The sequence below is a fragment of the Phoxinus phoxinus genome, assembly GCF_949152265.1.
Source record: "Phoxinus phoxinus genome assembly, chromosome: 6".
NCBI lineage: Eukaryota > Metazoa > Chordata > Actinopteri > Cypriniformes > Leuciscidae > Phoxinus > Phoxinus phoxinus.
This window is the reverse complement of record NC_136881.1, coordinates 39,570,221-39,592,404: the sequence shown is the minus strand read 5'-3', so window position 1 is coordinate 39,592,404 and position 22,184 is coordinate 39,570,221. Positions and strand designations below refer to the sequence as shown.

At 40.4% G+C, this 22,184-nt stretch overlaps 3 protein-coding genes across 4 annotated transcripts in view; 2 read left to right on the top strand and 1 right to left on the bottom strand.

Moving 5' to 3' along the window:
• Window positions 1–385: 385 nt before the first annotated feature.
• Window positions 386–1,692, top strand: nanos3 (nanos homolog 3). Its single transcript, XM_079616437.1, has one exon. The coding sequence runs from the start codon at window positions 513–515 to the stop codon at window positions 939–941; it is 429 nt and encodes a 142-aa protein (XP_079472563.1). The 5' UTR covers window positions 386–512; the 3' UTR covers window positions 942–1,692.
• Window positions 1,629–6,859, bottom strand: LOC307000666 (uncharacterized protein). Of its 2 annotated transcripts, none has more exons than XM_079616435.1 (7): window positions 6,647–6,792; window positions 6,295–6,346; window positions 6,094–6,182; window positions 4,495–5,976; window positions 2,955–3,085; window positions 2,302–2,394; window positions 1,629–2,183 (listed from the first exon to the last, which is right to left on the bottom strand). In XM_079616435.1, exons 2-7 carry the CDS (start codon window positions 6,320–6,322, stop codon window positions 2,084–2,086), a joined length of 1,923 nt encoding a protein of 640 aa, XP_079472561.1. In that variant the 5' UTR covers window positions 6,323–6,346; window positions 6,647–6,792; the 3' UTR covers window positions 1,629–2,083. The 2 variants fall into 2 exon arrangements, with proteins under 2 accessions (XP_079472561.1, XP_079472562.1); XM_079616436.1 differs by having other exon boundaries at window positions 1,631–2,183; window positions 6,732–6,859.
• Window positions 6,848–22,184, top strand: part of cc2d1a (coiled-coil and C2 domain containing 1A) — a 20,959-nt gene continuing 5,622 nt past the window's right edge. The window contains exons 1-23 of the mRNA XM_079616434.1: window positions 6,848–6,983; window positions 7,464–7,542; window positions 9,207–9,366; window positions 9,895–10,001; window positions 10,091–10,309; window positions 10,872–11,166; window positions 11,274–11,383; window positions 12,342–12,414; window positions 12,502–12,579; window positions 12,662–12,789; window positions 12,878–12,950; window positions 14,527–14,651; window positions 15,360–15,471; window positions 15,564–15,736; window positions 16,938–17,060; window positions 17,151–17,209; window positions 18,148–18,264; window positions 18,359–18,432; window positions 19,733–19,791; window positions 20,624–20,675; window positions 20,776–20,875; window positions 21,732–21,822; window positions 21,898–22,047. Coding sequence (XP_079472560.1) covers window positions 7,486–7,542; window positions 9,207–9,366; window positions 9,895–10,001; window positions 10,091–10,309; window positions 10,872–11,166; window positions 11,274–11,383; window positions 12,342–12,414; window positions 12,502–12,579; window positions 12,662–12,789; window positions 12,878–12,950; window positions 14,527–14,651; window positions 15,360–15,471; window positions 15,564–15,736; window positions 16,938–17,060; window positions 17,151–17,209; window positions 18,148–18,264; window positions 18,359–18,432; window positions 19,733–19,791; window positions 20,624–20,675; window positions 20,776–20,875; window positions 21,732–21,822; window positions 21,898–22,047 — 2,535 coding nt within the window. The 5' untranslated portion in view covers window positions 6,848–6,983; window positions 7,464–7,485. The remainder of the gene's footprint in view (window positions 6,984–7,463; window positions 7,543–9,206; window positions 9,367–9,894; window positions 10,002–10,090; window positions 10,310–10,871; window positions 11,167–11,273; window positions 11,384–12,341; window positions 12,415–12,501; window positions 12,580–12,661; window positions 12,790–12,877; window positions 12,951–14,526; window positions 14,652–15,359; window positions 15,472–15,563; window positions 15,737–16,937; window positions 17,061–17,150; window positions 17,210–18,147; window positions 18,265–18,358; window positions 18,433–19,732; window positions 19,792–20,623; window positions 20,676–20,775; window positions 20,876–21,731; window positions 21,823–21,897; window positions 22,048–22,184) is intronic.

The following is a 22,184-nucleotide window of genomic DNA, read 5'->3' as shown; positions in this document are numbered from 1 at the left end:
ACACACAGTGTATTGATTATTATTATTGCTGGTTATTATATTACATATATAATATATTTTATATTCATAATTCTTGCGAGGAATAGACTTTAATAATTTAAAGTTATTAAATCTTGAATATTTTTTTGTTTGTTTGCCAAAATAAAGGTCCAATACTTGTGAATATAATTGTACAAGGCCTTTTTAAAACGCCATAGAGTATTTAATATTACAAAAACGCTTCTTCTCCAACCAGTTTCAATACACAACGGGTTCTCGTTGCGAAAACTTCCCCCATAAGGTGTTACAATAGTAACCCCAGAGTTTCAAAGGAAATCTGTGTCACTTACCAACCTTTTTTTCTTCTTCAGAGACACAATTGGCAAACCAATCATGCCCTAATTGGCCTCGTGCTGTGACGTCTGCGCTTTAAACCCCACGCGTGTTCAGCGCGTGCAAGTTGTTTTGGTGGCGCGAGCGTGACATGGCCTTTTCCTCTTCTCCGTTACATCATCCTGTCAGCTCATAGATCCATGGAGTTTAAAAGTGATTATTTCCAGCCCTGGGAGGACTACCTGGGTTTGGCAGACCTGGTCAGAAGAATGCATCGGTCGGGACAGCAATCAGGCTCGGATGAGGGCAAGAGTCAAACAACAACCGTCGCGCGCGTGGAGTCTCCAAGCGGCCCGACGCGCGCGCGCACGGCAGAGACGAGCGAGGAGCCCTGCAAGAACTCGAGCGACCAACACGAGAGGATGTTTTGCAGTTTCTGCAAGCACAACGGCGAGAGCGAGGTCGTGTTCAGGTCACACTACCTGAAGGACCGCACCGGGAGTGTGACGTGCCCGTACCTGAGCCAGTACATGTGTCCGCTGTGCGGGGCCACCGGCGCCAAGGCGCACACGAAGAGGTTCTGCCCGCTGGTGGAGAAGACCTACAGCTCCGTGTACGCCAAGAAATAAACATGGTGAACGGGACGTTTCTGACCCAGAGGAGCTGGAGGAACGAGACGACTTGAAAGGACACTTTTTACAGAAGGTTTTAATGTTAAGTTTTAACTTTTTTAATTGTTTGTTTTAATACGTAATGGCTTGTGTGTGAGTTTGCATGCATGTGTTTCCACGGTTTGATTTTGCACTTTTTCTTTGGATTTCCTTCAGTTGTGTGCACTGGTCTTGTGTGTTTCACTTTTTCTTTTACCCCCCCCTCCCTTGTGAACAAACTTGTACACCTGCCATTAGGCTTGCTACAGGTGCAACCGCGTTTCAACTCTTCTCTACAAACAAGCTCTTTATTTTGATAAAGAAAAAAAATATTTTGTATTTTATTTAACACCTTTTTTATTGTGCGACTTTATAACTATTTAAAAAAAAAACTGTACTGTTAATACTAGGTGTGTTTTACTCTTGAGAGATGCCTGTGTTTTGCATCAACAACAAACAAAATTGAACAATCTACAAACGCCTCCGTGTTTTATTTCCTTTTCTCATTCTCCACTTTATAATTTCTCTAATTATGCTGGAAATCATGATCATCAGGGTTTGACATATTGTGAAATTTGAGGTTTTCAATGACCACGTTACACTAAAAATTGGATTAATTTAAATGTAAAATGGAAATGCATCACTAGATTTTTAAAACTCATTTTTAAAAAAATGCTCTTTATTTGAAAAAAGCTCAATTTGACAATTTTTTTACAAAACAAGCATAAACAGAATCAAACACGCACAACAATGGGAAGAGTAATGGATGTAGTATTTACTGTAGTTTTGTACAGGAGGATGGACAGATTTAGGGCTTGAACATTCAGACCCTTCAGTCCAGGGGTCACAACTTGTGATTGACAGAACCACAATGTTTACTTCTTTGCTTGAAATTCGTAAGAAAACAAGGTTAACTTTGGCTTACTGAAACCGAACAGTTGAGCGTTTGCTCTAAGACACAAAGATGTGAACAAACTTCAAACACATGTAACTAAACAATGTGAACAAGTGGTTGGTAGCTAACAGCTAAATCACTCTGAACCGTTTCTTTTGTTAAACAAAACACAATGTGTCCACTATATCCTTTGTCAGAACATATTCAGAAACTGATGCCTGTACTTCTAGTGTTGAGGGCCATAAATGCTGCGAAACGGTGGTCTTGTGGGTTTTCTGCCTTGTTGCACAAATCCAATATTCCTGTGTGCATCCCTCACTATCCGACTGCAAGAAAACATCAAAGTTATGTTGGTTTTTGGTCAAATGTTTCAGCGTAAACCACAACATCAGAAGTGTGTGTGTGTGGTAGAAATGCTCAAGGCTTCTACGAATCATGCCTTACTTCAGAGAGGTGAGATCTCTGATAAGGCCACACACCAGGTCTGTGGCATCTTCCAGATCACACGTGTCTTCTACGATGGGGAAGTCCTCCAAACTGAGCAAAAGTAAAACATGAAAATCTTAATAATGTACAGCACATTAATGTTTCCAACTGTGACCCTGGATCACAAAACCAGTCAGAAATCGCACGGGTATATTTGTGGCAATAGCCAACAATACATTGTATGAGTCAAAATTAACAATTTATTTTTTCTTTTATGCCCAAAATCATGAGGATATTAAGTAAAAATCATGTTCCATGAACATATTTAGTAAATTTCCTACAGTAAATGTATAAAAGATGTATTTTTGTGAGTGAATGCAGCACAATCGTGAACATAAATGCACAACTTTAAAAGAGATTTTCTCAATGTTTTGATTTTTTTGCTCCCTCAGATTCCAGATTTTCAATAGTTGTATATCAGCCAAATATTGTCCTATCATAACAAACCACACATCAATGGAACGCTTATTTATTCAGCTTTCAGATGAAGCATAAATCTCAATTTTAAAAAAAATTGACCAATGTGACTGGTTTTGTTGTCCAGGATCACAATTCTGAAATGAGACCAATAGCTAGAGCGAGTCAGAGTGGGCCGTTGGCGCTCGCCTCACCTCAGAGGGATGTTGTTGAGCTGGGAATCTGTCACGGAGTGGATGGATGACGGGCTGGAGGGATCGGGTTCAGCAGGACTCGCATGAGGCTCGTGACGTTCACTCGGTAAACCGGCATGCTCTGAAACTGACTGATGATCCAGTTTGACTTTAACGGACATGTGAGAGTTTTGTATACTTATTATCAAACTAAAACCCACATTATTTTGTCAACTTACGGCAAACTTAAAGTCAATTAACAAATACAAAGTGGTTCTGGTGTTTCAAAGGAATTCTACATACAAAATACAAAAAAAAATCATACTTAATCTCCAGCGTCCAGCGACATTGATTTTTGCGTGTCTAGACATTGTTGTCAAATGTAGAGCAATGAATCTTGATATGTCATATTTGAGTTAAAGGGTTGGTTCACCCAAAATCTTAAATACGGTCATTTATATGATGCACAGATTTAATTTGAGCTTTTATTCACATACAGACATTCATGAACGCACATCAGATATGGCAAACGGAAGCTCAAGCATGATTGGTTGATGTGCGAGAACCAATGAGGTTCATTCTCGTGTTACGCATCATGTTTGAGCTTCAGCAAGAACCAATGAGGTTCATTCTTGTGTTACGCATCATGTTTGAGCTTCAGCAAGAACCAATGAGGTTCATTCTTGTGTTACGCATCATGTTTGAGCTTCAGCAAGAACCAATGAGGTTCATTCTTGTGTTACGCATCATGTTTGAGCTTCAGCAAGAACCAATGAGGTTCATTCTTGTGTTACGCATCATGTTTGAGCTTCAGCAAGAACCAATGAGGTTCATTCTCGTGTTACGCATCATGTTTGAGCTTCAGCAAGAACCAATGAGGTTCATTCTTGTGTTACGCATCATGTTTGAGCTTCAGCAAGAACCAATGAGGTTCATTCTTGTGTTACGCATCATGTTTGAGCTTCAGCAAGAACCAATGAGGTTCATTCTTGTGTTAATCATCATGTTTGAGCTTCAGCAAGAACCAATGAGGTTCATTGGCAAGAGGTTTGTTCTCGTGCGTCAAAACGGTTTAGCTTCTGTTTATGTTTGCTGATCGGTGTTTATATGTGAATAAAAGCCTAAATTCAACATATAAAGTGATCAAGTCTCTTCAGAAAATGTGGACTAAACCGCTCGATTCATATGGATTACTTTTACAATCTCTTTATGAACTTTTTGAATCTTCAATGTCGTAGTTGCGTAGCTGTCAATAGATGGACAGAAGTCACTCAGATTTCATTAAAAATATCTTCGTTTGAGTAAATTATGACAAAATTAATTTTTTTGGTTGAACTAACCCTTTAAATACAATTTGAGAAGTTTTTCAGTGAGTAACAATTCACATTTTGGCCTTTTCTTATAGAAATGTATTACTTTTTATGATACTTATATGTACTTAAAAGCACTCGTAGGACATCCTGCAGTATATCATGTGACAGTGAGTAAATAATGTCAGGAATTTTACATTTATAGCTACTTTTCTTTAAGTGTATGTTCTTCATTCAAGAGAATAACTCACTTGCACATCTTTATCTTCACCACACGGTGGGGCTGCGGGTGAGGACAAACTCCACATGCAGGTTTTCTCACAGTTCTCAGTGTCCTCAGCTGTCACAGATGCAGCAACCAAAGTACAGTCCAAAGACTCACTCTTATCTTTTATCTCGTCGATTACAGTAAGTGCACTGACGGTCTCATTGACTGCGATATCCGTGGACTCCAAACACTCTTCATTGGTTTGGCCACTGATAGAAATGTTTATGTCAAGTTCAGATGGAAAGCACTCCTCAACCACCATCTCATTGCCTCTCACTACCAGCTCTTCAAAATGATTAGCCACCTCAGAAGTGGATGCTGATTCTTCGATGGTCTCTTTGAGGACTTCAAGTGGACCCTCTATCACACCCGCATCTTGAGCCGAAACATCGGTCGATTCCTTGCAAACTCCAGCTAAATCTACAGTCACTTCGGTGCCAATCTCAGCTGTGACTTCATCACACATTTCTGGCTTATTATCTTCTCTAATGTTGCTCTCATTAGTGCTACGCTCCACACATTCAGTTTCAATGTCCTCAAGAGGATCGTCAGAATTAGCATGGGGCGGGATCGTATTGTCAGTTTCATGAGTAATTTCTCGCTCGCTTGACATGCATTCAACCAATATCTGAACTTGAACTTCATCCCCGTTCTGCACATCAGGCTCCTCCTGTTTTTCCAGTTCCGGTATATCTTCTAATGGGCAAGAGGTTGGGAATGAGGATCCTGAAACCTCTGACTCAGTTCCCTCCTCTTCAAGAGAGATTGACCCATCCTTCTTTAAATCGTCACTGATCATCACCGACGCCTCGTTCTCCAGTCCTTCTCCAAACACATTCCTGCTAGTCGGCTGTCCCTTGACCATCCTCTTCCTATCTCCAAGCCGACGCATTCCCATCCTCTTTCTTATTTTCCTCTTTACTAGAGGATCTGCATCTTCAGTCATCTGAATTCCTGTCTCGTCAACTGAGGTCTCTTCTATGATGTCCGAAGACCCTAATCGTTCACCAGTGGCTAAACTATCCTCATGTGACACTTCTCTCTCGGTTTGACACTCATCTGATGGTAATTCAGAGTCACGGTCATCCGGGACCTTCTGGGATTCATGGTTTGAAATGCTTGTGATTTCACTCTTTTCATCATCCAGCTCTACGTCAGGCTGATCTTCCTTGGTGACTTCGACATTTAAAGGTTGAGAGAGCGTGTACTTGTCGCTATTGATAGGTTCTGGGGTTTGTACTGCGATCTCTGCAGTTTGTTCAATCTCAGGTGGGTTTGTGCCATTCCCATCCTCATCATTCTCATTATTGCATGTTTTTTCTTCCAGGGAACAACAAGGATCAACAGGGAACTCTGTTGTCTGGCTGATTTGTAATGTGATCTGTTCAGGCTGATGCTCATCCAGCTTCTCTGAGCATGATGCATTATGGGAGTTGTTGTTTTCTGAATTTGGTGTCTGAATAGCCTATAGATATTAAGGAGAAGAGTTATGTGAATCAGCAAAAGAAACACAAATATAACAGCATCAAAGCATATAGAAAATCATCTAAATGTTGTTTGTGTAATTGAAAGACAAATCCACCTGATTTTCATCTGCAGACTCCAGGTTTGTTTCTTCAGAGCTTCTCTGTCGTTTTCCACTTGGCTTCGTTCTCTTAGGAGGTTTGAACTCTGCAAAAATACATTTATTTACATCAACAACATGTGTATTTACTTGAAAATTAAATAGGCAATATAGCTACAATAGATTGACTTATAATAATTTTTCATGGGTTCAAGCTACCTGTAGTCTTTGATTTTCTTTTGGTCATTGTCTTGGTTTAGTCCAGATTTAACTAAGTCAATAAAAAGAAACAAGTTAAAACAAATGTATGGCACACTTGACTCATTTCATTATTATTTATTGTAGGCTGTTGCTTGTTTGTTTAAATGTATTAATCTAACCCACATTCATAAATATTTTCTTATAACCTATTATAAAACGTTCAACAATCAAAATAAACATTTTAAACTTAAGTAAATAACGTATAATTGATCTGACAGACATCAACTCTCAAGTCAAATGCGCGCGCGCGAAAGATTCGTGACGCTTTTCGTGGTAGCATATTTAGTCAAAAATATATATATTTCTGCACCTTTTCTCAGAGAAAAACAATTTCAACCCGACAAAACTACCAGAAAGCGTCATATATGATTTAAAATATCAATACATCGACACACCCCAGCGGTTGAACTACAAGTCCTCAGTCTGTGGGGCGTTACTGCGTGCCGTAAAGCGCGAGGCTCTGCCGTTGCTGTTGCTATGGGAAACCTGGCGAAAAGCAGGAAGTGCTGAATTGTCATTGACACCAGTGCAGATTTGTGTTTACCTCTGTGTTTATGAAACAAAAAACTTAATGACAGACAGCTTATTCTTCTCAACGGAACAGATATTGACCACGTAACCCGCCCTCGGAGGAACATATGATCGAGGTATCGTGTTCAAATTTGTATTAGTAAAGAGTGTCTGATGTAAGATCTAAGTTAGTTAGCCTCCTCGCTAGCTGGCACTTCTTCGACTCAATTAGTTGTTTACTTTCTCATTTATATTGTGAATGAGCTGAAATGTATTTCATAGCTTCATTCAGCTTTCCCTCCAACAGTTTTTGGTGCAAAATGAGGTTTCGATTCCCATGTTTAAACACTAGCAGGTTAAAAACTGTTGAAACATTAGCTATTGAGCTCATAGTCAGTTAATGTAATCTGATGGAGGACTAGGAGGTATATAGCACAATTAAATAAACATTTTACCGTTGATTTTGTCGGATTATGCAAATATAAACGTCATGATTCCGGAATGTGCCTTGACGTCTGTCACTCTCTGGTGTAGTTTGTGGTGTTGCTGAAGGGCTAATCCTGATGCAGTGTCTGTTTTATAGCTTTATAAATTAATCTTTCTTGTTCTCACTCCAGGTTTGAGGGATCTGTGAAGAAAATGAGCCGAAGCCGTAACCCTCCGCAGAAGGGCCAGGGGGCCGCCAGGGCCAAACAGGTAAAACACAAGATGAGAGTCAGTACTGTGTCCAGAATCATGAAATCTCAGCTTTAAAGTCAGCAAAAATGGAAATTCACCCTATTAATTTTATAAATGCATGTTATACACTGCCTGAGCAACAAAAAAAAGTGAATGTTTGGATTTAAATAGGCAAACAACATCAAAAGATGCATACAATTTTTGGTCAAGATGGACAACGCAAGAGTCCATCGCTCTGTAAAAAGTCTCCTCCAGCACATCCCAAAGACTTTCAATACATTTAAAGTCTGGACTCAGACAGAGAGGCGCCAATTCATGTGTGAAAATGATTCTTCATGCTCCTCACAACCATTCTTTCACAATCTGAGCCGGATTAATCCTGACATTGTCATCCTGGAATATGGCCATGACGTGTCTTCCAGTTCCTACGTGATGGTTTAATCACTTAGGGTTAGAAGAACTGTTGCCAAACATATAACATGCTAGAAACATAATAATCACAGCAATAATGATCCAATTAATAGACTCGTAAGCATATGCCTGTTTAAATGCAAGCAAACAGACACTTTTTTGGGGGGCCGGGCAGTGTATATCTAATAGTGAACAATTCGTCCGTTCATGTTTTTTATATATATTTTGTATTATTTTTTTTAAATATTTTGACCTTGTAATTTTTAATCATTATGTCATAAATGGATCTTCCAGTGGAAGATAAAACTTTATATATAAATATATATACATATATATACACACACACAGGTGAACTCAAAAAATTAGAATATGGTGCAAAAGTAAATTTATTTCAGTAATTCAACTTAAAAGGTGAAACTAATATATTATATAGACTCATTACATGTAAAGTGAGATATTTCAAGCGTTTATTTGTTATAATTTTGATGATTATGGTTTACAGCTTATGAAAACCTTTTCACAATATTCTAATTTTGAATTTGGGGTTTTAATAAGCTGTACGCCATAATCATCAAAATTATAACAAATAAATGCTTGAAATATCTCACTTTGCATGTAATGAGTCTATATAATATATACACGGGTTTCTGTGCAACGTCATCACACAGATGCGCGCGCATCTAAGAGGCAGAAAGCAACACTCTTTACGGCTATATCTAGCAGAAGCAGAGATAACGCGGAGCTGTTGTGCTGTAAACTAGCCTAAATGCATAGGGTATGTCAGGTTTTTATGATTCGCAAACTTAGTTGGACAATTTCATTCTAGTCAAGTAACTAACGTTTTACATAATGTTATATTAATATGCAAATGAAACACAAGCAAACAGATCCAACTCTGAAATTGCAGTTTATTATTGAGTCAACAAGAATTTACAAACAATGCGAAATCTACGTTAATTACAATGTTCTTTTACAGAACTCGGCATAACATATAGCGGTCTTGCCTCTTGGATGCGCGCGCATCCGGTATTGTTTGTATACAAGAAACCTGTGTATTAGTTTCACCCTTTAAGTTGAATTACTGAAATAAATTTACTTTTGCACCATATTCTAATTTTTCGAGTTCACCTGTATACACACACAACAAAATTACTAAAGCTAACTTAAAATAAAATAGAAAAAAAAAACGTATTCAAAATAATAATAAAAGATATAATAGTTTCACAATTTTACCAAAATAACCCTGGCTCTCCGTCCTCGCATGTGATCAGTTGGGACTGCTGCTGGATTTGGCTCCTGATGGCGGGCTGGATGACTCCGGGGGAAATGAGGAGGAGTTAGAGGCGGAGCTTCTGGCCTTGATGGGGGGAGGAGGAGGAGGAGGAGGAGGAGGGAGGGGCGGACCAGCGGGCAGGAAACCTGGAGGAAAAGGTGAGGACACCAAACATAAAGTAGATATGACATCTTTTAAAGTCCCACTGTAATCATCGTATCCCTTAAAACTCATCTTTGGTCACCAAAATGACATAATAGTTTTCTTCATGCCTTAATATAGCTTGAATGTAACTCGCCTCGACACCCTTGCCTCATTTAGTATGCGCAGTTCTATGAATATGCAAATGAGCCCCGCCTCCACTCACTCACTCAGCTCAGAGATTCACTGGTTGACGATCACACGTTGATCTGATTAGTTACAAGGTAGTGTGTGACGTCAGAAACACCAGCGATTTCACACCGTGTTTTTGAGACTGTCTTTGGTTCACTGCAGTTTTAAGCAGAAAATACTCAGCAATGCTGTCGACTTATGAATTTGCACATATTTTTTCTTAAAGGATATTAAAAACATCACATAGACGCATAAACAACATTAAAAGCTTGATTTTCACCACAGGGGGATTTTAGCAATTATAACCATGGCATTTTTCCATCATCTTTCTCCCTTTTTTTTCCATCTTGTAGCTCCGGTGCCCATGGAGGACATTGATCGGATGGCCGCTCTGTGCATGAAAGATCTGGACGAGGACGGAGACGATGATGGTGATTTGGAGAACGATGCTGATCTCCTGGTTAGGCAAACACCTTCTTGTCTTTACGTCCACTGCATGGGATATGATGTTTCTCGCATGAAGAGATTTTCACTAAAGTCGTTTTTCAGGCCGAGCTGAATGAGGTGTTGGAAGACGATGAGGAGCAAGCGGTCAGGAAAGCCCCTCCGTCACCAGCACCTCCTCAACGCTCTCATGCAGCGCCCCAGTCCACAACCAGCCTGGAGTCTCGTCTGAGAGAGCGCTTAGACATGTACCAAACGGCCATTACCAACGCCAAGGCTTCGGGGGAGACCAGCAAAGCTCGGAGATACGACCGCGGACTGAAGGTGGACCATATCTGAGACTAAAGATAGATGTTATTTGATGGCCGCTGCCAATATCTGAGAGAGAGAGAGAGAAAATAAAAGTCCCGCTCAGCTCACTTATCATCAGTCAAATCTTGTCGGCTGATGCAATCATTTAAATTGACCAAATATCTTGGCGATATATATATATATATCTGTCGAACGCCATGTCAAATTTTTTGTCCTACTCATTTTTCCTTAAGTTTGAGGATTGGTCTGTAACATGTTCTCCTTGGTTTTATACCGTTGGCCGTTGTCAAAATAAAAGTCCTCACTTTTAAAACCTTTTAAGCTGATGCAATAATTCAAAATGACCAAATATCTTGGCGATATGTACAGTCAAACCAAAAATTATTCAGACACTAGATATAATGTTTTATATTTTGTTACTAGTGGGTGCAGGACACTATAGTTAATTTATGTAAGTGAGGATAGCAAGGTGTCTGAATAATTTTTGGTTTGATCGTATATCTGTCGAACGCCATATCAAACTTTCTGTCCTGTTCATTTTTCCTCATGTTTGACATTTTCTTCTTGTTTTTAGACTCTACAGTCAATGCTGACGTCAGTTAAAAAGGGGAAACCCATCAATGAAGAGGAGATTCCTCCTCCTGTGGCCACTGGTGGAAAAGCCTCCGCTGATCCGCAGGCAGAGCCAATCGGAGAGCCGGAAAAGCCTACTCCAGCAAACACACCACCTCAGACGGCCAACGTGAGGCCGATCGCTCCATCCAAACCTCAGCTTTTACAGCCTCCATCACAGAGACTGACGGCCGTAACGCCCGATACACCAGCCATATCACCTCTCACGCCCAGCCAGCCCAACACACAGCACTCGGGTACACACACACACACACACACACACACTGAATATCTCATTTAACTCTTATAAAACTGTTTGGAAAGCCGTTACTGTACACATTAGTCACGTTTGTGTGTGTTTCAGAGCTCAAAGCGAGTATATTAAGCAGACAGAGAGAGTATAAGCTGGCAGCCATAAAGGCCAAACAGAGCGGAAACACTGACCAAGCCAAACAACTCTACCAAGTGTCCAAGGTAAGAGTCTCACTGACTCATGATTACTACATGTTATTAAGGACACATTCACATTCGTTTGTTTGTTTCTCTTCACATTTTATACAAGAGCGCTATCGTTCAAAAGTTTGGGGTCTGTAAGATTTTTTTATTTGGAAAGAAAAACGAATACTTTTATTCAGCAAGGATGCATTAAGTTGATAAAAAAAAGTGACAGTAAAGTCCAGGGATATTATAGTTATTATAATAAAACAAAAGCATAAAAAAAATCTTAGTTTCATGAAATAAAATCAATGTTAACTGAAATTAACATTAAATAGTTTTTCATTTTGCTTGATGTAAAACTGAAAAAAAAAAGACCTCTAAAAAAAAGAAAAGAATAAAAATTACAAAAGCACAAAAAATGACTAAAACGTTCAAATTAAAACGAAACCGTTAAAAACTATAAGTGATCTTAGTGATAATAAATTTGTGTATTTGTAAAGACATTTAAAATGTTACAAAGATTTTTGATTTCATTGATTTTTATTCTTTTTAATTTTCTATTCATTAAAAAGTGTTGAAATCAAATTTATCGTGGTTTAGCAGCACAACTGTTTTCAACACTGATAATAATCAGAAATGTTTCTTGATCATCAAATCCTCATATCAGAGTGATTTCTGAAGGATCATGTGACACTGAAGACTGGAGTAATGATGCTGGAGATTCAGCTTTGATCACTGGAATAAATTCAACTAATACTTTTATTCAGGAAGGATGCATTAAGTTGCATAATATTTCACAATATTACTGATTTTACTGTATTTTTGGTCAAGTAAATGCAGCCTTTGTGAGCAGAAGACTTCTTTCCAAAACATTAAAACATCTTATCAAGTGTAGGTCTATTACTGTGGACTGTAGATTGACACAACACTAGGTTACAATTAACCACCACAACAACTATGACACTTAAACTGTCCGTCTCTGCGTTTCCCTCAGAGATTAGACTCGCTGGTGGAGACCGTTGACCGAGGGGAGTTTGTGGACATCAGCTCACTGCCGCCCCCTCCTGGTACATCCTTACCTCACAGATCATCACTCACCCCAGTTGCATCCTGGTTAGTTTATTCAGATATTGATGAGAGTCTCTCTGTTTCAGTTGAGGTCGAAGTGCCACGCTCAAACCCTGCCCAGCTGTCCTCTAAACCAGACGCCCCTCCTGCCGCCCCAGAACCAGGTGAGAACGAGTGTGTCGCTGATCAAACGCGGTCTACATATCAGTTACACTGTATATGAACGGATGTGAATGTGTGTTTCAGCTCTCTCTGCTCCCCGGAGCGTCGCCGAGGCCTTACAGCAGCGCATGGACAAATACAAAGAAGCTGCAGAGAGCGCCAAGAGCAAAGGGGACGACCGCAAAGCACGCATGCACCAGCGCATCATCAAGGTGACACACGCGAGGGGTCACATGTGTATAAAAATAATACAAAAAGCCACTTCTTTAACTTCTTTCGTGTGTGTGTTCTTCACTTCAGCAATATCAAGATGCCATTAAAGCTCATAAAGCAGGACGGCCTGTGAATCTGGCAGATCTTCCTGTTCCGCCAGGTAATGCTAGTTCGGCTCTAACCCTGATCACACGCGCATGCCTGTAGCTTTCCGGTCATCTTGAAGACCTTGATTGTGTTTGATTAGGGTTTGGAGCTAAACTGCAGGACAGTGGCCTTTGATTTTTGGCTAGCTTAGTTGGGGACATTTAATTTAATAGTCAACAATAATATTGCTCTGCCTGCATTGACACTAGAGATGCACCGAGTGATCGGCTGGTGACTGGAATTGGCTGATTGTCACGTGATTAGCCAGTCAGTCTGACATATGGGTGCCGCATGATTAACCTTTTGAGCGGTACGGTGACTACGGTCCCATATATGTGATTTTTATGTCTGTGCCCCTGAGAGTACGGTGCCACATGTGGGGTTTAGCATGTTCAGTGACGTCGCGTAACTACCAGATTCAAACTGTGCTTCCGCGCGTTGGCTAGCACTGAGCCGGAGTCTGACGCGTTCAGCGATGCAGTGTTTTCAACCACACAATGTTTATTTTAGACATTTAAATATACATAAGCAAGAGTAAAACAATACATTTGGAGTTCGTAAAATACACACTGATGTCTGTGGAAGCAGCAATAACAATCCATTCAAATATTATTTGCCGACGTGTGTTATTCATATCAGACAAACAGTGGAAGTAACTATAAAGTTTTACTCTATTCTTCTCACAGTTCACCGGACACTTTCTTGCATGTATTTCGGGAGAAACTGATGAATTCACGTGCTGTAAATCCGACATACGCCCATCTCACGTTATAGATCAAGATCAAGATTATTTATAAAGGTTTTGAAACGACCAAACACACTCACTTACACGTATTTGAGAATCGGAATATCAGATAGTTGATGACATGGTAAGCAAGTTTGTGGATATTTTGAATAAAAAAGGAAATAAAAGCGACACATCTGTCATAAGTTACAGTGTTATTGTGGCTGCGGTGTATCACATGATGCGTCGCCATGGAAACATTAAAGGGAACTTCCTAAAATAACCGTCGCCTTGAAAAAACTCACTTGGGGGGTCTGTTAGAATATATTAAACTTGCGCGTGAAAGGGTTAAAGAAAAAATAGAAAATACATATTTGTGTGTGCTGTAAAGTGGTTAGAAAAAATGAAATCGGTATGGGCCTAGAAAATTGTAATCGGTGCATCTCTAATTGACACCAATATATGAGAACTGAACTGAGCTGGACAATAACATCACACATGTCTCCAGAGTGGCTGTATATATAAATGAACTAAATTAATAACTTTTTTTACAACCAAAATGAACCATCACTGAACTTACTTAAGCTGGACTGTGACGCTTTTTTCTTCTAGAAACAAACTTTGTTGTATTATTTTCCTGTTATCTCTGTAAAGCTGCTCTGAAACTGAATCTGTATTGTAAAAAGCGTCAGATAAATAAATGTGACTTGACAGTGGCCCTCGAGGGACAGAGTTGAGGAAAGTCCTCACAATAGTGTGCGTGTGTGTGTGTGTGTGTGTGTGTGTGTGTGTGTGTGTGTGTGTGTGTGTGTGTGTGTGTGTGTGTGTGTGTGTGTGTGTGTGTGTGTGTGCGTGCGTGTGTCAGGTTGTCCTCCACTGCAGGGCACAGAGGGAGGCAACCAGAACTTTATGGGCGTCCTGGAGACAGCCATGAAACTGGCCAATCAGGACGAAGATGCCGACGCGGATGAAGACGAGGAGACACACAAGGTCAGTGAAGCATCTAGAACAGAGATGGACAACTCCAGTCCTGCAGAGTTTGGCTCCGACTCTAATCAAACACACCTGAACAAGCCAATCAACATCTTCAGGATGAGCCGTGTTCGAAATCATTCACTATTCCCTACATAATATAGTCCACAGGAAGGAGTGGATTCAGACACTGAGTGAGCCGCTTTTGCATAGTTTGTGCTTGTTGTTTAATAATTATTTGAAACTTAGCAAACTGGCAGCTCCAGTAGTAATGAAGAGATTTATCCTGAACCCTTTCATGGAAACTAGCATAGAAACCGTAATTAAACAATGTAATAATACATTAAAAATGAATTTATACCTGTATGATATTGCGCTGTTCCCAGACTGGACCAGCGGTTTGGAAAACGGCGATTTGGATTCAGTGACAGCGCCATCTTCTGGTCAGACGCATTCGGTGCAACCGTCACAGTGCATTATGGGTATTCTCTAGCCGTAGAGCGTGCATCAGTTGTACACTCGATATTGCGGTGCATTGTTGGATTGATTGAGTGCACTTGATAACGTCCGCTATGGTTTCGGACATCACTACAAATAACTTTCCCGTTAAACAGTGCCATATTTAAGGGTTTAGACTCTGACTCCCTCCAGGACCGAAGTTACCCATCATCCCTGATCTAGAAAGTGTGTTTCGGCCTGATTCCTCATCGCTCTGTTTCCGTGTAGACATCAGCTCCGGCTGGCGTTCAGAAGTCCAGGGCTCCCGCGCCTCCGAAAGCCTCGTCCACCGCAGGGACGCCCACTGGCTCCACAAACACACCCAAACCAGGAGGGAAAGGTAGGCAGAGTTCATGTAAAGGCATTAATGTGCATGCGCTGATGTGTAATGTGTGTGTGTGTGTGTGTGTGTGTGTGTGTTGTGTTTGGCAGCCCAGCAGCAGCTGGATTTCCTGATGATGCGCAGACAGCAGTTTGTGAAGGCGGCGTTGCGCTCTAAAGAGATGAAGGACATGCAGGGAGCCGCGCAGCACCTCAGACACGCTAAAGGACTCGATGCCATGATCAATGCCGCCAAGTCCGGGCTTCCTGTTGACATCACCAAGGTTTGCGAATGTATGATAGGCCTACACTAATGCAGCAGGACTCAAAGTGTGAAGCGCAAGCATACTGTGCGGGAGATCAGCAGCCGTTGCAACGGCGTTCAAGCGCGTGAATAGCGCTCTGCCTTAGTAAAGTGGGGGGGGGGGGGGGCAACAATATATATTTTTAAAAGGTTTAAACGGTAACGCAACGAGAAAAAATTGTGAATGCTGACGATTATAGTTCGCTGATGATACTTTGGACTCAATAGTAGGCGTGTGAATAAGTTCTAGCCATTTCATTCGTAACCAACAGGAAACAGAATAAAACTTGAGTGTTTGAGCAACCGAACACACATCTCCAACCCGTATTGCTCCGTGACATGTCAACGTTCGCTTTGGCCAGGTGGTGTTTATAGCAGAGGGGGGCGGAGCTTTAGATTCTAGAGAGCATTTGATTGGACAGAAGATGTGATGAGAAGCTGAAGTCCACGGTGACGTCATAAAAATCCATGATCCATTTGAGCGGAAAGTTTTGAGTGCTTATATCTCCTAAATGCGAATTTTGTCATTATTTTGGAACAAACCAGCTTATTCATAACCTTAAGCCTAACATATTCATACTGAAAGTTAAAAAACATACATTTTTGATATCAGGGGGCCTTAAAGGAACCGTATGTAAGAAATGTATTTTAATTCATAATAAAATGGCCCTGATATGTCAGTAGACATTAAGAAATCATGTTAATTTCAAATACTTATATCACTGACAACAGTAGTCCAGCCCGGATATTGTCATTTAAAAGTGAAGTTGCAGCGCTCAACTGATGTTGATGTTGTCATGTTGTGTTTTGGCCTGATGCGCCACCGTCCACCTATCTACCAATCACGAAGTCAGTAGTGTTTCGGCATCCGGGTTGCCAGCTCTGCTCTAGTCTTGCACTGGAAGCTCCTTGTAGCGGCCTACTTTCCTGCTGGATCCTGCAGCCTATCTGGCAACCTCGAGTCAGGGGGGGGGGGGTGGGGGGGATACACCACTCTTGAGTAATTTGTAAGTGATTGCAGTGCCAGTTTTGGCCACAATCTTACATACGGCTCCTTTAAACTATACTTCAATCCATTTCTGGACAGTCCTGCTTCAGCGTGTGTGAATGTGAAGAGCTGTGTGTGTGTGAAGTGTGTGGTTTACATTGTTCTTCACAGTGGCGTGTGTGTGTGTGTGCAGGTGCCGGGCGCTCCGGTCAGTGAGGAGGACTACAGACTGTCTCAGTCTCGCTCGTCTGCAGTGTCCCCGCGCGCGACTGAGCAGTACACACAGCTCATGGAGCAGCTCAAACTGCAGCACGAGGTCAGTGCTCACACAGCGCCTGACACCTGTAGAGCGTTAACCTCAAACACACGGCTTATTAATAACTCTCTGAATGATTGATGTTTCCAGAAATGCCTGGCCTACTCGCAGCAGTTCACTCATATGGGGAATGTTGCTGAAACTGCCAGGTGTGTGTTTTCATTCATCCTGATGCTGTGTTTGAGTTTTCAGGTGTGTTTTGAGTGATGAATGTGCACTACTGTTTGAAGAGTTTGAGCCTTTTTTGTGAAGAAATTAATACTTTTATTCAGCAAGGATGCATTAAATTGATCAAAAGTGACAGTGAACACTTTTATAATGTTACAAAAGATTCTTATTTCAAATTAATGCTGTTCTTTTGAACTCTCTGTTCATTAAAGAATCCTGAAAAGCATAATGTATCAAGATTTCAACCAAAATATGAAGTAGCACAACATTGATAACAATCAGAAACATTTCTTGATCATCAAATCCTCATATTAGAGTGATTTCTGTAGGATCATGTGACACTGAAGACTGGAGTAATGATGCTGAAAATGTAATATTATAAATTTTATAAATTTTCATATTAATTTAATTTAATATTTCACAATTTTACTTATTTTTACTGTACTTTTGATCAAATAAATGCAGCCTTTGTGAGCAGTATAAAATAAAATATAAAACAAAACATAAAGATTTTGTCCTATTTACCTAACTAAGTACTAAAAGTTAAAATTTTAAACATCTAATTTTAATAAATTAATGTACAGGTTTTTTTAAGTACTGTTGTTGTTATGTTTTTTTTAATTAATTTTATGATTTATAAAAACATATTTTTTTAAACATTAATGATGTAAAAAGTTAACCATTAAATTGAATTCATAAAACATTTTTATTTAAAAAATATTTAAAATCTGTCAGAATGAAAATTCTAAGCATAAATACTATTATAAATCTTAAACTGAAATATCAGATCTTGAGCTAGCGTTAATAAGGTGTGTCTGTGTGGGATTTAGCTCACGCTGTGGAGGCCGCATGTCCCACATGGCCAGTAAACGCTAAGGTCACACACACAATCCACGAGGAACACTTGTTTGTGTTGTAGGTTCGAGAGGCTGGCAGAGGAATGCATGAGTAATATTGAAGTGCTGAAGAAAGCTCACGCTAAAGGCCGACCAGTACCCAAGTACCACACGGAGGAGCGCACCCTCAACACCGTCAAGTAAGAACACACACACACACACACACACACACACGTGTGTCCGTGAGGACGTCCTGCACAGAGTCCCTAAATGTCTTCATCTCTGTGTTTATAGGATCTTTCCTGACCTGACGTCCAATGACATGGTGCTGACCATCGTGAAAGGAATCAACCTGCCCACTCCTCCAGGTGTGTGTGTGTGTGTGTGTGTGTGTGTGTGTGTGTGTGTGTGTGTGTGTGTGTGTGTGTGTGTGTGTGTCTGTGTGAGTGAGCGTGTGTCTGTGTCAGTGTGTGAGTGTTTGTGAGTGTGTGTGTGTGTGTGTGTGACTGTGAGTGAGTGTGTGTCTGTGTGAGTGTTTGTGAGTGTGTGTGTGTGTGTGTCTGTGTGTGACTGTGAGTGAGTGTGTGTCTGTGTGTGTGAGTGTGTGTCTGTGTGAGTGAGCGTGTGTCTGTGTGAGTGTTTGTGAGTGTGTGTTTGTGAGTGTGTGTTTGTGAGTGTGTGTGTGTGTGTGTGTGTTTGTTTTTGTGTGTGTTTATGTTTGTGTTTGTGTTTGTGTGTGAGTACAACTAACTTTGTGAGGACCGGTTTGAGTGAAAACGGATATGTTGAAAAAATGTATTACAATATAGGGCTGTGCGATATTGAAGAAAAATGCGATATGCGATAACTCCTTAAATAATGCGATATTCGATATGCGATACGATAATGCTTAAAGTGTGTAAAATAAACTTAAATTATCTTTAAAATATATTTAAAATGATATAACCTACATGTGTTTCACATTCTTTTTATGACAAGAAAACATCCTTATAACTTGTGAAAGTGAACATCAGTGTTTTACTGTAGCGTAAGAAGTGTTATTTTAACATCAGTGTAAACCACAGGGTTTCAGGTTATCCTACATTAGCTTTATTTAATAAAAGATACTGAATCATAAAATATAAAAATAAAACATTGCTTAGTTTTCACTGAATGAATTAAATATATCCTGATACTTATTAAAGCTAAAAAAACGTTCTTTTGTTCATGACCCCATTTATTGCAAGCTGTTGCGATATGCATATTGCGATATATACATTTGCGATATTTCGATAAATTCGATATATTGCGCAGCCCTAATTACAATTTTAAAAAGCTGTTTTCTATGTGAATATATAGTAAAATATTATTTGTTTATTCCTGTGATCAAAGCTGTATTTTCAGCATCATTTCTCCAGTCTTCAGTGTCACATGATCCTTCAGAAATCAGTATAATATTATTATAATTCTTCTAAAGAACAGCATTTATTTCAAATAGAATCTTTTGTAACTTTATAAATGTCTTTATTGACATCCTTTTCTGAAAAAATATGAATTTCTTAAGAATATAGAATTTTACTGACCCCAAACTTTTGAATGTTATATAGTATAAATATAGTCTGAGGAAATAAATAAATAATGACATTCTGTGACAAAATCCTGCAAATGTTGTGTTGGTGTTTTCTCCAGGAGTTTCTGCCCACGATCTGGATGCAAGTGTGCGCTTCGAGTTTCCCTTCCCCAGTGCGGTATGCAACACACACACACACACACACACACACACACACACACACACCTAATCTCTCTTACACACACACACACACGCACGCACGCACGCACGCACACACACACACACACACAATCTCCCTCACATTCTTACACACACATAATCTCTCTCTCACACACACACACACACACACACACACACACACACATAATCTCTCTCATAATTAAAAACTTTCACACACACACACAATCTTTCACACACACACACACACACACACACACACACACATTATCTCTCTCACACTCACACTCTTTTACACACACACACACACACATAATCTCTCTCACACTCTTTCACACACACACACGCGCGCGCACACACACACACACACACACACACACACAATCTCTCTCACACTCTTACACACACACACACACATAATCTCTCTCACACACACAATCTCTCTCACACTCTTTCACACACACACACACACACACACACACACACACACACAATCTCTCTCACACTCTTTCACACACACACACACACACACACACACACACACACTCACACACACACACACACACAAACAAACACACACACACACACACACATCTGACACTCATTTATGATGGAAGACAAAAGAAGCAACAGTTTCTTCCTCGATTGCAACTTCCATTTTATTACAGATGCTTTGTGTTTCCCAGGAAGTGATGACTCTGTTCTTTTGAACACATAAGATGGAAACGCTGCTTTATTCTCAAATGTTTAATGCGATATTGCAGTTTTGCGCATAAGTTAAATTCACAACATTGAACTTTGAAACATGCCTATTGTGTGTATTGTTTTCTTAGGAAGAAGCTCAGAGAGACAAAACCAGCACTGTGAAAAACACCAACTGTCCAGGTACACACACACACACGCACACACACACACACACACGCACACACACGGTCTGTCTGTTAAACAGGTGGCAGCATTAGATGACAGTCTGTGTGTGTTTCAGAGTTTAAGGAGCAGTTCAAGCTGAACATCAAGCGAGATCACAGAGGCTTTAAGAGGATCGTACAGGCCAAAGGCATCAAGCTGGAGATCGTCCACAAGGGGTGAGCAACTCTTCATCATCCACACCGAGCGCTCACTCCAGATCACAGTTCCCCACTACAGAAAGGAAACCGATAATAATACTAAGTAGAAAAAAACTAGCATTGTGACAACTAAAGGGGTGGTTGAGTATGATTTCACTTTTCTACACATTACACTACACTTTCTACACTCCACATCAGCAACATATTCATCCACTAACCATTCAGAGACGTCCTGTTGCTTCTACATGTGTCACTTCTTCTTGAGTCTCTCCATCTTAGTCTGACTCCGGTTTGAATATAAAAAACGTTTTTGAAATGTTCAGTGTGTGTGTGTGTGTGTGTGTGAGGTAAAAGGACTCAAGCTCTTAAAGCTCCGCCCCCTGTGCCGGGAGCAGCAGCTCATTTGCATTTAAAGGGACAGACACAAAACGGTGTGTTTTTGCTCACCCTCAAAAAGTGACTTTAACATGCTATATAAAAATATCTGTGGGGGTTTTTTGTGCTAAAACTTCACACACACACTCTGGGGACATCAGAGATTTATTTTACATCTTGTGAAAAGGAAATTTAAGGAAATTCTCATCGCTGTTATATATCTGGATGTTTCTTTTTGACTTTGTTTTATGTTTTTCCAAATTCATGTTGTCAATGATTATTCTCAATGCTCTAATTGTCTGTGTGTGTGTGTGTGTGTGTGTGTGTGTGTGTGTGTGTGTGTGTGTGTGTGTGTGTGTGTGTGTGTGTGTGTGTGTGTGTGTGTGTGTGTGTGTGTGTGTGTGTGTGTGTGTGTGTGTGTGTGTGTGTGTGTGTGTGTGTGTGTGTGTGTGTGTGTGTGTGTGTGTGTGTGTGTGTGTGTGTGTGTGTGTACGCGCAGTGGTCTCTTCAAGACGGATAGAGTGGTGGGAAGCGCTCAGCTGAAGCTGGAAGCCCTGGAGAACCAGTGTGAGATCCGAGAGATTATAGACGTGAGTGATTCACACAGACTCAAACGTCTCACACACACACACACACACTCACTCAAGCCTGTGCTGCTGCTGCAGGTGCTGGACGGGCGTAAGGCGACGGGGGGGAAGCTGGAGGTGCGGGTGAAGATCCGCGAGCCGCTGGGAGGAGTTCAGCTGCAGTCGGTGACGGAGAAGTGGCTCGTCCTCGACCCCGTCACGCCTTCACCGGAGAAGAACAAGGAACGGGTGCGAGAGGCTTTTAGTGCACAGGATCTACAATATATACAATTATATATAGTAATGAAAAATGAATGATACATCATGGTAGTATTTGTTATACTGGCTTTTATACTGACTAAAATATACAATATTCAGTGTTTTTA

Excerpts from the sequence above, each read along its gene's own strand:
- nanos3 (XM_079616437.1), top strand. The coding sequence starts at position 513 with ATGGAGTTTAAAAGTGATTATTTCCAGCCCTGGGAGGACTACCTGGGT.
- LOC307000666 (XM_079616436.1), bottom strand. The coding sequence starts at position 6,322 with ATGACCAAAAGAAAATCAAAGACTACAG. Across the intron at positions 6,183-6,294 it reads AAGAAAATCAAAGACTACAG|AGTTCAAACCTCCTAAGAGA; the intron begins GTAGCTTGAACC and ends GTATTTTTGCAG. Across the intron at positions 5,977-6,093 it reads AGTCTGCAGATGAAAATCAG|GCTATTCAGACACCAAATTC; the intron begins GTGGATTTGTCT and ends TAATATCTATAG.